General features: G+C 54.0%; 5 protein-coding genes across 5 annotated transcripts; 3 read left to right on the top strand and 2 right to left on the bottom strand.

The window, feature by feature from the left end:
* Nucleotides 1-2,902: 2,902 nt before the first annotated feature.
* CPAR01_12261 (major facilitator superfamily transporter) lies at nucleotides 2,903-4,569 on the top strand (the record flags this gene model as incomplete). The annotated part of the gene is made up of 4 exons (XM_060496518.1): nucleotides 2,903-3,172; nucleotides 3,240-3,486; nucleotides 3,542-4,473; nucleotides 4,534-4,569. The coding sequence occupies 4 exons, from the start codon at nucleotides 2,903-2,905 to the stop codon at nucleotides 4,567-4,569; spliced, it is 1,485 nt and encodes a 494-aa protein (XP_060345303.1).
* A 3,641-nt stretch (nucleotides 4,570-8,210) lies between these two features.
* CPAR01_12262 (uncharacterized protein) lies at nucleotides 8,211-9,970 on the top strand (the record flags this gene model as incomplete). Its single annotated transcript, XM_060496519.1, has 4 exons — nucleotides 8,211-8,378; nucleotides 8,527-8,604; nucleotides 8,677-9,522; nucleotides 9,578-9,970. 4 exons carry the CDS (start codon nucleotides 8,211-8,213, stop codon nucleotides 9,968-9,970), a joined length of 1,485 nt encoding a protein of 494 aa, XP_060345304.1.
* Nucleotides 9,971-10,572: 602 nt separating this feature from the next.
* CPAR01_12263 (uncharacterized protein) lies at nucleotides 10,573-10,995 on the top strand (the record flags this gene model as incomplete). The annotated part of the gene is made up of 2 exons (XM_060496520.1): nucleotides 10,573-10,840; nucleotides 10,934-10,995. The coding sequence occupies 2 exons, from the start codon at nucleotides 10,573-10,575 to the stop codon at nucleotides 10,993-10,995; spliced, it is 330 nt and encodes a 109-aa protein (XP_060345305.1).
* Nucleotides 10,996-11,508: 513 nt separating this feature from the next.
* On the bottom strand, nucleotides 11,509-12,996 carry CPAR01_12264 (uncharacterized protein; the record flags this gene model as incomplete). The annotated part of the gene is made up of 1 exon (XM_060496521.1): nucleotides 11,509-12,996. One exon carries the CDS (start codon nucleotides 12,994-12,996, stop codon nucleotides 11,509-11,511), a length of 1,488 nt encoding a protein of 495 aa, XP_060345306.1.
* Nucleotides 12,997-13,595: 599 nt separating this feature from the next.
* Nucleotides 13,596-15,053, bottom strand: CPAR01_12265 (amidohydrolase; the record flags this gene model as incomplete). Its single annotated transcript, XM_060496522.1, has 1 exon — nucleotides 13,596-15,053. One exon carries the CDS (start codon nucleotides 15,051-15,053, stop codon nucleotides 13,596-13,598), a length of 1,458 nt encoding a protein of 485 aa, XP_060345307.1.
* Nucleotides 15,054-15,122: the final 69 nt, after the last annotated feature.

Raw genomic sequence — 15,122 nt, forward strand, 5'->3', positions numbered from 1 at the left:
GGTCCTCAAGGGTCCATGCTCGCACCAGCTCGCCCCAACGCCAACGCAAGGGAGACTGAAGACGATGTCTGAACCGCGGTCACGGTAGTGGAATCTTTACACGTTCACACGTTGTTGGGATGATGTGCGCTAGGACGCTTGAGACAGCAGTCACAGACTCACAGACACGAAGACCGCCATGTCGGGAACAGGGGTGGAACAGCCACGAGGAAGGGGAGGAGGCGAGTTAACGACAGCTCATCTCCCTGCTAATCTGATTGGGAATGCCTCTTCGATGCTTTCGACGACTGTTGACGACGGACAAGACGGCAACATGGCTATAAACGTCCGGATAGGACAGGTTGTGGGTGGCACGCGGCTTTTGCCAAGATCGATGGAGGCATCTTGGCGTCCGGTGGCAGACGGCGTCTCTCGATCACCTAGGAAGTTTGGCGTCCTTTGGCTCGGGTTCGACGGACTGCGTCTAATGAGGTCTCGAAGCCCTCGAAGCCTCCTTGAGTCCTCAGGTGAACTGGGACGGCGGACTTGTGGTACGGAGTACACGACTCACACGGAGCGCGGCAATTGAATTTGCTTCATTTCGTGAAGGTTCGTGGGCAGCACACTCGATTCAGTCACCGGCGCCAACAAACGAATTTCAGTTTTTGGCAAGCGCGTGCGTAAGGTAGGTACCCATGGTTCGTCCACCGTTCGAAGTTCGAGGGTCAACAAACCTCCTCGTTCGTCGTCTCATTCTTTCGGTGTCTTATTCTTGCCGTCATTCCAGTGCAGGTTCGGGACGAGTCACCCGGGAGATGGGTACAACTTTTCAGTCAAGAAAATGACAGATGCCACGGCCACGGATATCCCCCATGTCTGCTGCGTCTGGAGGTGACATGACATGAGATGGAGCACACTCCACAGGGTTATGTCACTCTTTCTGCGAGATACCCTGAGCAGTGTGTCATCAAGCCTGAAGAAGAAGCATATCACTTCCTGTCGGTGTCCTTACACCCTGGCTCGTATCTCCATTCCCCATGTACGCCTCCGTATGTCCCGTCGATCTTCTTTGCTTCTTCCCCCTCACCCTTTCTATTCCTCTCCGTCTCTCTCTCACTATTCTACCTTACCGACGGGGCCGCGTAGCATCACAAAAAGACCCGAAGAGGGGCAGAGACATTGGAATAACATCCATACTTCGTCCCTATTGCCAGAAGAGTGGACTGTCAGATTTCCCAACCCCAACCCCATCTCCATGCCGCGCTGCGCCTAGTACATTCTCGGGTCTCATCGCGTGGGCTTGCATGCCTTAGTCTCAGCTTCGCGTCTAGAACCGAATTGGGCAATCCGCCGGCAGACGATCCAATCGCATACCCGCCAAGTCGCTCCGGCGCACAGTACCGAGTCGACCGGCCGAACCATGATCACTTCTGACCTTTTTATTCATCGTGTCTTTCTATCTTATGAGTGGACATTTCAAAGGGTGAATGACCGACACACGTCCCCTCCTGGGGTCTCTCATAGCCCATTAACCCATGTCCGATGGATGAATGATGGGCCATGGGCCCCTTTCCCCGGCTTTCTTCCCACTAGGCTCGGCGGACTTCTCCTCACCACCCACACGGGACGTGGAGGCTCCAGCTTTCCTCCACACGCACATCGTGCGTTTACCCCGCAGCCAAAGGCCGGGACGAACCCACTTTGAACCTTTGGTACCCCGGATTTGAGCTGTTGTGGCTAGCCGCACGCTGTGCCGCTGTATTTTTGGTGAGCATAGTTGAGTCAAGTGAGTGGATTTGAGCGAGAGAGGTGAGTGTGAGTGAGAGCGAGATTGAGATTAAGAGTGAGAGGGATCTGGGGTGTTGAGACTCACTCTCAATATCAGCTGTAGACATGGGAAATTACCGAACAATCAGTATCTCTATTTCTGCAATTCTGCAATTCAGTAGACTATTCGGGTATGCGTGTCTCTATTACCTGCCGTTTCAATACCAATCTACATGCCATCACCGTCTTTGGCTGGACCCGTCTCCCGGTGTCTGAATGTCTTGTCTCTGACGGCTAGAGGGAAAACCGATGCCGCATACCACACCCTTTCCGTGGCTCTTGGTTCCAACTTCTCATCCTAATGCGGCACTGCGGCCACGCCCTTGCCCTTCAGTCTTGGCTTCCTTCGAACGAGTCGACAACTCGACAGGCTTCTTCCTAGGCTTGCTTGCCGCCACCCTCGGTATCTTCTTGTCTTGTTTTGAGTTTGATTGGCTCCCCCGCAGCAAGAGGACAGCAGCATCGGGGGTGGTCCCCCCATCCCAGGGCGGGGGAGATATGGGGACGTGTGTCTGCTAAGGCTCATTTCGTCTGTGTTTTTTTCTGGGGAACATGGGGAAAAGGAACGCCGGTGGTTTGGATGGCTTCAAGGCCTTGTCTGGTCTTGGATTCTTTGGTCTTTGGATCCACCGTCCTGGGTGCTTTCGTGTATGTCTTGTCTTACGGACCAGGGGGGCGGGCGTGGGTGAAAAGAAGGGGGTTGTAGTCGTCGTCGACTTGCTGTCTTTTCGCGGGGAACTGGGGCTGGACCCGAACGGATACAAAAAGGCTGTGTGCGGATCGTTATCGAATCGTCGTGTCATCCGATGCTACTCTCAGGATCTTTGTGTTTCTTGAGTAGATAACCTCCAGAGTTCCCCCCTCTTGACTTTGGGTTGTCTGTTCCACATACTTATTCGAACGGCATTCCTCAGTCCTGCGTCGGCGTTGATTAGAAGGCCCAGACCTCTTTCTCGATTGACCCCCTCCCTTGGTCAAACTCAATAAGTGACGCACAATCTGCAGCTTCTGTGCGCCGTCGACACCAGTCCCTCGTCTTTCACTTCTTCGACGACTCATTCACAGCGAGCTTCAATCAACGACACAGCCGCCCAACATGGATCGTCCCGTCTCAGACCCCGAGAAGGCAGGCTTCGAGCACAGTGACCACATCAGAACCAGCTCCATCAACGACTCTCATGATCTCGACATTGACCATGGCTTCACTGCTGAGGAGCAGCGCAAGATCATTCGTCGAGTCGACCGAAGACTCGTCGTCACTGTCGGTGCCATGTACTGCGTGTCATTGATGGATCGTACCAACTTGTCTGCGGCCGCCATTGCAGGCATGACCAAGGAATTGGGTCTCTATCTCGACAACCGATACGTGAGTTGAATTCGATGACTGTGTGTATGGTCGATGAGGGTGGACAGCTGACCATTCACTTCAACAGAGCATTGCTTCCCTCCTCTTCTTCATTCCGTACATTATCTTCCAGCCGCCCTCGACCATCATTGTTCGCAAGATTGGACCTCGTCTTCACCTTGGTGGACTTACCCTCTTGTGGGGTGCTGTGATGATCGGTATGGGTTTCTCAGCAAAGTACACACACTTGTATGCATGCAGAATTCTCCTGGGTGTTCTCGAGGCCGGATTCTTCCCCAGTTGTGTCTACCTTCTCAGCACATGGTACACCAGATGTAAGTTGGCACCCGCTGATGCTGCCTTCACGACCAGACTTCTGACCATGAACAGATGAGGTCGGAAAGCGATACTCCGTCTTCTACCTACTCGGCTGCGTCGCTTCCGCCTTCTCCGGTATTCTCGCTTTCGGTCTGATGCAGCTCAACGGCCAACAGGGCCTGACTGGATGGCGCTGGATCTTTATCATCGAAGGTGCTCTCACCTGCGTGCTCGGCCTCGCAGGCTACTGGCTCCTCGTCGACTTCCCCGACTCTAAGAAGCGCAAGGACTGGAGCTTCCTCGGCGAGCGTGAGCGCGCCTGGATCGTCGCGCGCGTGAACCGTGATCGCGGTGACGCCCACATTCCCGCCTTCAACCTCAAGAGATTCCTCGGTGCCGGCGCCGACTGGAGAATCTGGGCCTACGCCATGATCTTCTTCAACACCACCACCGTCTCGTACGCGCTTGCATACTTCTTGCCCATCATTCTGCAGGTCAACATGGGCTTCGATGTTGGTGCCGCGCAGTGCCTCGTCGCGCCGCCTTATGCCTTTGCCGGTATGGTCATGTTCGCGACCGCGTGGTTGGGTGATAGAATGAAGTTCCGTGGTCCCGTCATTCTCATCAACATGCTCTTCTGCATCGTTGGTCTTCCCATCATGGGTTTCCACTCTAGCGCAGCGGTGCGCTACTTTGGCGTCTTCCTGACCACGGCTGGTGCCAACTCCAACGTCCCTGCTGTGATGGCGTACCAGGCAAACAACATCCGTGGCCAGTGGAAGCGAGCTTTCTGCAGTGCGACTCTTGTCTCGTTCGGTGGTATCGGAGGTATTGCCGGTAGCTTGCTCTTCCGTGAGCAGGACAAGCCTCACTACCGCCCGGGCATGTACGCCTGCATTGCGTGCAGCTTGTTGACGTGCATTTTGGTCAGCTTGTTGACTGTTGACGCCTACTTCAAGAACAAGAAGGCCGACAGGGGCGAGAAGGAGCTTGAGGCTGATGATGTAAGTGTTCCCCACAAGACTCTTCTTGAATTAGGACCGATTGCTAACCAGAATGTGCAGGAGGGTGCTCAGCCTGGTTTCCGCTATACCTACTAAGGGATATTCTGTGGGTGGATCAGCGTGCTTTATGATTAATGAAAGAGATTATGAGAATCTCCAGCGGGATTTTGTGGGATTCAAGGGACAAGGTGCCCAGCGTCATGAGCATATACTATCCGTGTAGCAAGGCTTGTGCCAGTGAATAATACCGAGCGAGAGCTCTTGAATGAAATTTGGGTGCGAACAGTTGCGACCTCCCATGGTGTTTAAGTAAGTCAGTGATATTGCGCCATCCTGTGAGGAATAGTAATCGTTCCGTGATCGACGCAAGTGCCGAGGCATGCGACGGCAGACAGACGAGAGGTGCGTTATTGGCGGCTGCGGGATTCGTGAAGAAACGTGCGCTAGGCGCCGTGAGCGATGCGTGGTTGGCCGGCGAGGGCTCCGGTGGCTCGGGCTACGCCGTCTAAGTCTCGGCGCCGGCGTCGTGCATTGGACCTTTGGCATGTGTGTAAGCCCTACGGCTCCAAGGATTAGTCTTCCTGTCATCATGTGGCTGGGTAGAAGCATTTACATGGTTCTGCCTGCACATGTTAAGCTTCAATGATGGGGCCGGCACCGGCAACTTCCCTTGAGTGACACGTTGCTTCATGGGAAAGATGGTTGGGATATGGACTCGAAAGGCGGCCTCAAGCCTTGAGAACATGTATGCTTCATTCATATCGACATATTCTGGGAGAGCAAATGGGCAATTTCAAGTGTCAATTACCTCACTAGATCATATCTTCCGCCTATGACTGAAGAGTTCAGTGGGAATGAGCTGTTATTGGGCACCAGTGAGGGTTTCCGTACTGCTGTCGAAGACCTGACGACAGTAATTTCTGGCTATGAATGTATCCCTCCTAGGCTCGCGATCTTAACGGCAACAAAGCAATCATTGAGGATAGGGCTTTGACTGGTGAGGGAATTATGCCTCCAATGGAGGGTGAACAAATCTTGCACCACATCGCTTCTGGCCAGCTGCTGTTCAATATCGAGGATGCTCACACAGAGCGAATGGTCAAGCCGTCTCTCCTTGACCAAGATCAGTTGAAAGTTTGACTGCGAACAAGAGACAAAAGTGCTAACGCGATCCTTAGGGGGGGGAGGGTGACGTCTTCTGCTGACGCGGTAGCGAACATTGCCAAATCTTCTTGCAATGCGGACTTACATCGAAATGAAGACTGAGAAAATGAGGATCATCGGGTTTGAGCTTGCACACATACTCATAGCTCTGATAAACCTTGGAGGGGCATCCAGAGGCCAGAGTTGAGACGGCATTAATGGCACGGCTAGCTAGCCTTTTGACGGCCGTGTCAAGATGTTCCTGAGAAGGGTTCGTGCCATTTCAATCCCATGTAGTTGGCGCACTCGCACACGATAAGCCCACGCGAACCGCTCGAACCCTTTTTCTGTCCTAGACCAGGGACAACAGACGATGGGCCTTGTGAACAGCTGCTGTAAGTGTGAAGTCATTGGGGTAGGTAGCACGGTAGAACGTGATGAAGTTACTTATTGAGTGAGTGAAAATGATGATGGCTTCACATCGATACGTCATGTCATAGTCAGTTGTGCATACCACTTGTATAAGCCTACGTGTGTTGTACAAACGCATGCCATGATACATGTTAATCCGACTTTCAGAGGCCTCACAGTCGCGGATCTATGAGGCGACATGTGGGCGGATTCATAGTCGCAGGCTGCAGCCAGAAAAGTAGCTCCTAGCCAAGCGCAAACTTGACATCGGCTCAAGCATTGGCAAGCGGTAAAAGAAATGGACAGCTTGGCTTGCTCGGGCCAAGATGCAAATTGTGTGGGTATGAACAAGACTGGATTTGGAAGGGAGAGACGTTAGGGGCAATTTTTGCAGAATGTTAGCTCTTGAGGGTGGTATGGCTGAGCTTGCTAGGCGGGCCGGGTTCAGAATGATAGCTTGGCAGGGGGAGTAGAGGACGTATGGCATTGGGGCAGTGTTCTTGGGAGGTCTTCTGCCAAATTGCAACTCTGTCCTCTAGTTGTGTTGGTTATCTTGAGTCTTGATCGCGAGTCTTGAGACGTTTCTGACTACAGCATCGTGACAGGTACATTGGCGACTGAGTAAGTCATTGACTAAGATAAGGGAGTACGCAGTACTTATGAGGTGTGAGGTGTGAGGTGTGAGGTGTGAGGATGAGTATGAGTGTGAGTGTGAGTGGCAGAGTGCAGTGCGGGTGATTGTGCTGACTGATGCCCGTCGTGCCGTTGCGGGCGGACCGGCGAACCTGGAACGGAAAGTCGGCGACAGGGCACAACAAAATGGGCGAACAACTTTTTTTCGACTGGGCATTTCTTAGAGGGTCCACTAAAGAGAGGGGGTGAATGCCTGTCTTGGCCAATGGAAATGCGCTCAATGCTGTTATGCCACGATGGGAAAGTGCGATACGTACCTGGCTGACGAATGGGAAGGACCTGGATGGGATGTGGAACGTGCAGGGCAGGAGGGAGCAGCTGCCACCTGCACTCCCGGGTCCCGTCTGCAGATTCCCAGAGTCGTAGAGAAGGAGCCGACAAGTCACAAGCACTGCAACAGCAATAGAAGGCAGGTGTGAGGCAGTCAGCAACTGCTCGAGCAGACAACAAGAAAACCAAGGTACAACGCGATACAGTTCAATATGAATGGATAAGGTACTTTGCATCATCCCCCGCGTAATCTGCCCAGGCCTGGTCAATGTTGTCCCTCCCACTTCCATCACAACGGGCGGGCAGTTTGGGTAACGGATTCCCCGGAGAAGTACACCCCAGCCAAATATGTGTGTAACGATACCTTCTAGAGGTCGACCCCACTTGCAATATGGGCGTTACCGAAGCCTCCGGCTCGCTTCCATGTATTCGTACGAAATACGTATGCGTACCTTACCTACGGAGTACTGTGGAGGTATGTACGGATAGGTAGGCCGTCCAGGTCGGGTTTCTCAGTGTCCGGTGCATCAGCGAAGCCACAATCTAATGGACACGACGACCGGGTCTTTTCCAATTTGGCGCTTCTCTCTCCTTTTCTTTCAAGCCCAGCCCAGCCGTGAGCCTCATTCTTCTTTCGCCATTCTCTCTTTTGCATCCTACATATCTCTATTTGCACGACATATCGCCCCCAAAATACTCTCCGTCCGACAAAAAACCACCATAGGAGAGGAGGACTGCCTACACCCAAGGGTCCCGTCGCCGTCCCAAGATAGCTTCTCCCTCCCTCCACTCCCACACCAACCTTACCTTGTCCTCACCCACGGTAACGACCGACCTTTCAAGCCTTGGCCTGACCGACCGACCGACCGATCGAAACCCTCAGACCCCTTCCCGCGACCATCCCCACGCGCCTCATTGCACCAGTACCGCTACGCTACAACCTCCCCCGTAGACATTCGCTTGCTCTACAGCGTACCTTGCCGCCCACCCGTCTCGTCTCGTCCGGTCCCTATTGTTGCTTACCTTACCTTACCTCACCATCCTCGACGCTTCGTCCGAACCTCGCCAATTGCATTGCGACATCCTCAAGCCCGCCCCGCTCCAAACACTCCAGCCAGGCTCAAGTCTGTGACACGTCTGGCTCCAGCGCGCCCCGACAAGCCCAGCACACCAAGGCCCAGCAGCACAGGGGACGCTTCTGCTATTTCGAAACGCCCGTCATGGCGCGACTTGACTCTTTTACGGCCTCGTTGCCGCGCAAGTCTTTCTCCTCCTTCAAGACACTCGCTGCTGCTGCATACATCCTCACATCGCTTCCCATGGCTCTCGGTCACGAACACGGCGTCAGCCACATCCAAGAGGGCGAGACCGTCTCGCAAGAACCCATCGTAAGCGACCATCACCACCTCACCGAACCAAGAGACTGCACGCACGCAGACTAGACTGCCTTCGAGAAAAACTGCCCGACCTCATGAAACACCTCCGAGAAACACGAGAAACAAAAAGGCCAGGAATGCTAACTGACGACAATTGCAGGACACAATACTATGGATTCATATCTTCATCATGATGCTGGCCTTCGGGGTCATCTTCCCCGTCGGCATGGTCTTGGGCGTAAGTGGCGATCCTGCCCGGTCTACAAGTTTCTGAACTTCCCAAGTGTTGCTAACGATTGCCTCTCTTTAGATGACCAAGAACCGCTGGCATGTTCCGACTCAAGTCCTCGGCTCCGCCCTCGCCATTGTCGGATATTTCCTCGGCCACATGCATGGCGGAAGACAATTCGTTGCCCATAACGTCCATGCCTCCTTCGCCAACTGGCTCATGATCATCATGGCCTCCCAGGTCGGCTTGGGCATTTACCTCAGGCTGCATCTCGAGAAGGGCATCAACGGTCGTATCCGCCGCTTCATCAAGCCCGCCCACAGCATCTTGGGCAAGGCCTCGCCAGTCTTGGCTTGGACACAATTCTTGTTTGGCGGCATTACCTCGCTGGGTTTCTGCCAGGGCGACCATCTCGGCCAGTGTTTGGCGCATTTCATCATGGGTAGCGCCTTCATTGCTTACGGAATTATCTTGACCCTGCTTCTCCTCGTTGGACAGCTGTGGGTGCGACGCAGTGGCCGATCCCAGGAATTTTTTGACAGCATTGTTATTGCGGCATGGGGCTGCGTGAACACCTTCACCGAGCATCGATGGGGCACGGAGTGGGTCAGGAACGACTGGCAACATACAACCATGGGTATTATCTGGTGGTGTGCTGGTCTTGTTGGTATCTGGCTCAGCCGGGACCGCGACGGAAACCCCAAGCGCAACTTCATTCCCGGCTTCGTCATTGGTGTCACTGGATGGGCCATGTCTGCCCATCCCCAGGACCTTCCCATCAGCGCCATGACCCACAGCATGTTTGGCAAGACCTTGATGGGTGTCGGCATTACCCGTGTTATTGAGGTTGCCTTCGTTGTCAAGGACGGCGTTGGCGTCTCTGCCGATGGACGCCAAACCAACAGCTGGCAGTTCATTCCTGTCTTCGTAAGCCATTTATCACCCAAAAGCCGTTGTTTGAGCACTATCTAATGCCTTGTAGCTTTTGTACGCCTCTGGCTTCCTCTTCATGGGTGCCACTGAGGAGCAGATGGAACTTGTCGCCAACTCGGGTCTCGACCACGTGTCGTATATCCTCATCCTCTACTCCTTCGCATTCCTTCTCTTCCTTTTCACCATGATGCTCATTCACCTGTTCGACCGTAACACCAACACCGAAGGCAAGGTCAACCTGGCGAATGGCGTGCCCCTGGCCAACGGTCGCCCCGGTGAAACCCGTCAAGTGCGTGATGCCGAGGAATTCGAGCTCGAGGGCCTTATGAGCGACGACGACGATGACGAGGCCCGCAAAGGCCTGAAGGACGAAGTTGATGACGAGGGAAGCCCTAGCAGCCCTAGCACTATTGGAAAGAACAGTGACAGAGTGGCGCGGTGATGAGTGTAAAAGAGTAGTCTACATTGGCGTTGATTGAATAGATGGGAAAGGCATATCGCATTTCAGGTTCGGCGTTTGGATCCAGGTTGCAGCACATTTCATGGGCAGGAAAGCGTCTCAATAGGACAACAATCTCGATTTGTAATTTGACATCTTGAAATTTCATTTGCTCGGATCTATCACAATATACAGTTGTCCGAGTAGATGTGGCACATAGAAATACGGTAATATCTCAACGACCCGTTGTGGACATTATGTATTATGTTCTGGCTTTCTTGCCGGAAGACCGAGCGGCGTACAAGTACTGCCACAGAGCCGTGTCTTACTACCTTACTCCCTCCAGGTCTGGCTTCACCTTCATGTACACCGACCTCGGTGAGGCGTGTGGGGTTGGCGAGGGGTGACCTCACCTTAGCGGGGTAGGCCTGGACCCCGACCCTGCATCCCGCCCCGTGCCCCACTTTAAAAAATCCTAGAGCGACGCTCCATCGCATTGCATCCGCTGCCCAGTTTTGACATTCCGTCTTCGACACCGTCTCTCCTCTCCCTCTCCCTACGTCGAATTCCCAATCCTTTCGACGACACCAAAGACCACCGCCACCATGCCGTCAGTCAAGAACCCCAACGGTCCCTCCAAGAACCGCCTGGCCAACAAGGCCCTCGGCGCCAAGATTGCCCGCCGTAAGAAGTCCGAGGCGAACAAGCACAAGATCGCGAGGACGGACACCATGCGCGGCGCGAGGCCCGGTCTGATGGCCACCAGCGGTCCCAACGCGCCCATGAGCAAGAAGAAGGCCAAGAAGATGGAGAAGAAGATTGCCCATGCGATGAGGAGGAAGATGGAGGCTGAGGGAGAGGTTGTCATGCAGGGTGAGTGCTCCTCGTGCTACTATGGAAAAGACTTTGGGGCGGAATGAGACGCTTGAAGTAAGTGGCGACCGAAGCTGACTTTGATTGTTACAGATGTTGAGGAGACTGCCGAGAAGCCCGAGGAGGGAGATATGGAGACGGAGACCATTGCATAGACGTTGGGTGAAGATACGAGAGCAAGGTTGAGGGATGTGAAAGCCCGGAATGGCGTTGAGGGGCACTTCACGGGCAACAGGAGAAAAGATTCAGAAGGAGCAGTCATGGCCATGCTTCGTGAGTAAACCAGTCTACTGCATTCCTGGAAAAATCATCCAACTAACAATCTCACAAGTCTAATTAAAGTACCACCCAACAACCTAGCCCAAATACATACGAAATTTGATACCCCCCAAAATCAGCATGACCATCGTTCAAACCTGATCGCGAGAAGCCCGTTCCTGACATCCCTTACATTGACACACGACGGTCCAGGGTTCGGAAGGAGGTTGAGGAAGTGTGGAACTTGCAGGACAATCTGGCTCTGCTGACGTTCCTTGAGACCGCGAGGCCGCGAGTGGTGCCCTATGACTGGCTTCTCCGAGATCTTTCTTTGGGTAGTGTGAGCCATAATATTCAAGGAATGGTGACTTTCTGAGCCTGAGCTGTTCTCGTTCCCTGGAAGCGGGTACCTACTCAATGTTCGCCAGCGAGTCTTGTGAGGATGAGAGTAGATCACAGGCGTCCTTGGGGCTGTTTGCTTCTAGCATGAGATACGATTGACTAGGCAGCGGGCGGTATTCGGATGATGAGAGAAGGTTAGATGTATCACATGAGATTCCAGACTTTGGCGTCAAGTACGGCGATCTCATGAACAAGCTTTGGTAAATGGGGGCTTGTACATGTGGCACCCAAGCTTCTGTTCCCTGATATCCCAGCTGGTACGAAGGGTCCGGCACCACTGGAAACGAGAGATCTGAATCCGGGTTGAGGCATGCAAGGCTGGACTCGACATAGCCGTACTCTCCCACGAGACTCTCACTAGTCGAGCCAGTGCGCTCTTCAACAGCTTGCGTACTTGCTTCCTTGAGGTCAGTATCGGTATCAGTCTCCGTGTCTGCCTCCGTCTCTGTATCATCTTGCCAGGCTGTACCACCCCAGCGTCGGAAAAGCGACTTCACCTGTCCCACAGCCTTCTCGTACATCGTCTGACCAAAGAACGGATCGTTGATGCTATCCTCAACACCTTTCTTGCGACTGCCATTCGCACCCTCGGACGTGTGCACGCGGCCGATACGGTCTTGAAAGATGGCCCGGCGGAGGACGCTCGACTTGATCAGCTCCGCTGCGATTCTGCGCTCCGAGATGCGGCATTGTCGCTCGTAGTGGAGCAGGATCTGGATGGTGTCGATGCCGCGGATGAGTTCCGAAGCATCGGGGATCAGTTGGTTCTCTTCGGCCATGGCGAATCTCTCGGTATCCTGGCTGCATGGGAACGAGAGGAGGTTCTGGGCCGAGCAGCCGCTGCTTGTCGTTGAGGGCGTGCTGACGCCCGAGCCGTTAGTTTCGGTGGAGGGGATATCCAGAGATGAGTGCTTCTTTGGGAGACGATACTCGTCGCCGGCGATGAACTCCAGCCAGCGGGCGGCACTATCTCCCTGGCGAATATCAATTCCATCAGGTGTCACCGGTCCCTTGCCTTCGACATCATCGGGAGCCTGTTCTAGGCTTTCCAGACTCAGAAGCGGACGGCATGCGTACGTCTCTGCCAACTTCTTCACCCTGAGAGAATGCAAAGGGCGATCAAGCTGTTGCGGCGTCTCGGGGCGAGCGTTAGGGGAAGACTGAGACACCGGCTTGACGATGCAATAGTTTAGAACGCCGATGACCGTTGAAAAGGCATCTTGCCAGCCGTTGAGATAGCCTTGCTCAGCTGGCTTAGTAGCAGGCGACCCGCCAATTCGGAGCAACTCAATCTCTTCGTGGAAAATGTGGATGATGCTCATGAGAGATTCAGGGGCGGCATTGTATCTCTCTTCGCTGCAGCAGGTTTCGGCGAGCGCTCTGAGGGTGTAGCCTGCGACTTTGACCGGGCGTTGGCCGCCGTGGCGGATGGGCACGAAGTAGCTCGCGGGATAGAGGTCGAGATCACCGAGCGTATCTTCTGGTCTCGGGGACATGCTGGATGCGGTGCTTTGTATTTCAGATGAAAGATTCATGGGTGGGAGTGAGAATGATAATAATTTGGATGAGGTTGAGATGAGGTTGAGATGAGGAAGAAGGCGCTATCATCTAGATGGAGCGATGACGAGGCCTTTTTAACTATGACTTCGGGCACCCCCTTGGAGAGATATCGAGTTGGATCTTGGCTTCAAACAGAGGCCCGACGATAGATGGACGACGAAGCTGGAGCAGGTGATGTCTTTGTCTCGATGTCAAAGATTCTGGGATCTTCAAACATGGATATCCGTCATTATCGAGCCTTAGGCTCGGCTTGAAAGCTACCTGGGCTACTTGCTGGAAAGGTCAAAGACCATATCACAACTCAACAACTCGGATCAAGTTGCGGAAAACCTAAAGCGTTCCTCCATGGGTTTGGACTACAACGGGCTTTGAGGAAACCAACGGTTAACACGACCAAAAGAATCGCGTCTTTTCCAGGAGATTTTGAAGTCATCAATATACGCATTAGCACACACAACTAAAGCTTTGCCAGCTTCATGAAGAAGCAAAACAGAACGGAGATTAGAAAAAGGCCAAAGAAGGCATCATCGGGGCACTATGAACGAATGTATGTGGCCGCAGACCATTCGTCAAAGGAACTAGGATCCTCACCCCAGGGTCCAACACCGGGCCCTTTGAAGAGAGAACCTCCTTTCCAGACCCAGGCGACATTCTCAATCTTTTGCAGCACCCTGATGTCTTCCACCGGGTTCTCCAACAGACCAAGAACATCTGCCTCATAACCAGCCTTGAGCTGTCCTGTCTTCGGCGCTTGTCCACCCACGCTGAGCGGTCCATTCGCGGTCGCCGCTTTGATAGCCTCCAGATTGCTCATTCCTGCCTTCACGGCCGCCTCCAACTCCATTGCCATGTTGAACCCGGGTCCGGTGTCTGTACCTAGGGCAATCGGAATACCAGCCTCGATGGCCATCTTGTATGCCGCCAAGTGATTCGTGGCACACAGCTTCACCTTCTCCCAAGCTGTAGGTGGGATCCCCTTCCCTCCGGTGCCGAGCAGCAAGTCCATGACGAGACGTGTGGCAATGTATATGATGCCCTTCTCCTTGATGAGATCGATGCACTCGCGGTCGGCAAATGAGACATGCTCCAACGTCGTGACGCCAGCCTTGATGGCAGCCATGATGCCGGGCTTGCCATGGACATGCGCCGCGACCACGCGATTTTGTCTGTTTGCCTCTTCCACGATCGTCTCGAGTTCCGCAGGACTAAACTGCGCGTAGAGCGGATTATCGTCACGAGACATCACGCCGCCAGATGCCATGACCTTGATGCACTTTGCCCCTCGCCGAATTTGCAATCGGACGGCGCGGCGACACTCATCAACGCCGTCCACGATCATGCTCGTTGCAGTGCCAAAGTGTCCTGCAGTGACTTGCGACACGCCTAAGTTCAACAGCACATCTCCAGCCGGGAGAGAGAAGATGTCACCGTGGCCAGCCAGCTGGCTGATACACGCGCCGGAGCTGTAGACGTTGGGTCCCACAATGGATCCATCTTCGATGGCGCGGGAGATCTCGCAGCCCATGCCAGCCACATCGCGGAGGGACGTGTATCCTCGCTGCAGGGCCAGCCAGCACATGCGCGTGAGACGGGCGCCGGATGCCGCGGGGTGCTCTGTGATAAAGACCTGGTAGGGATCGCCATTGGATCCTGCGTCGGGAGACTCTCCCCCAAAGTGAGCGTGACAGTCCCAGAGACCGGGCATCAGGTATGGGGTGGAGTAGGACTTGTGAGGAGAGCCGGTGTACTCTTTAGGGATTGTCGACTGCGGGCCGACCCAGGCGATGAGCTTTGATGATATGACGAGAGCGGCATCTTTGATGGGTTCGCCGTCGCCGGGGATGAGAAGGGAGGTGGTGATGATGGTGAGAGTTGTTTTCTTGAAGATGCTAACGGGCAGTTCGGAGTCCGTGCCGGTGTAAATTGGCCTGAAAGAGCCACCCAGAGACGCAGAGTAGATCTTGGCTGGTCGTTCGATGAGACGCCGAGTCATATTGGCTGGCTTATCGCGCTCTGGCAAGTTTCAAGTGAGCTTTAAGCAATCGACGCCTTTAGCCTCAGT

The sequence above is a fragment of the Colletotrichum paranaense genome (genome assembly GCF_030867605.1).
Source record: "Colletotrichum paranaense strain IMI 384185 chromosome Unknown Scaffold_10.1, whole genome shotgun sequence".
Classification (NCBI taxonomy): Eukaryota; Fungi; Ascomycota; class Sordariomycetes; order Glomerellales; family Glomerellaceae; genus Colletotrichum; species Colletotrichum paranaense.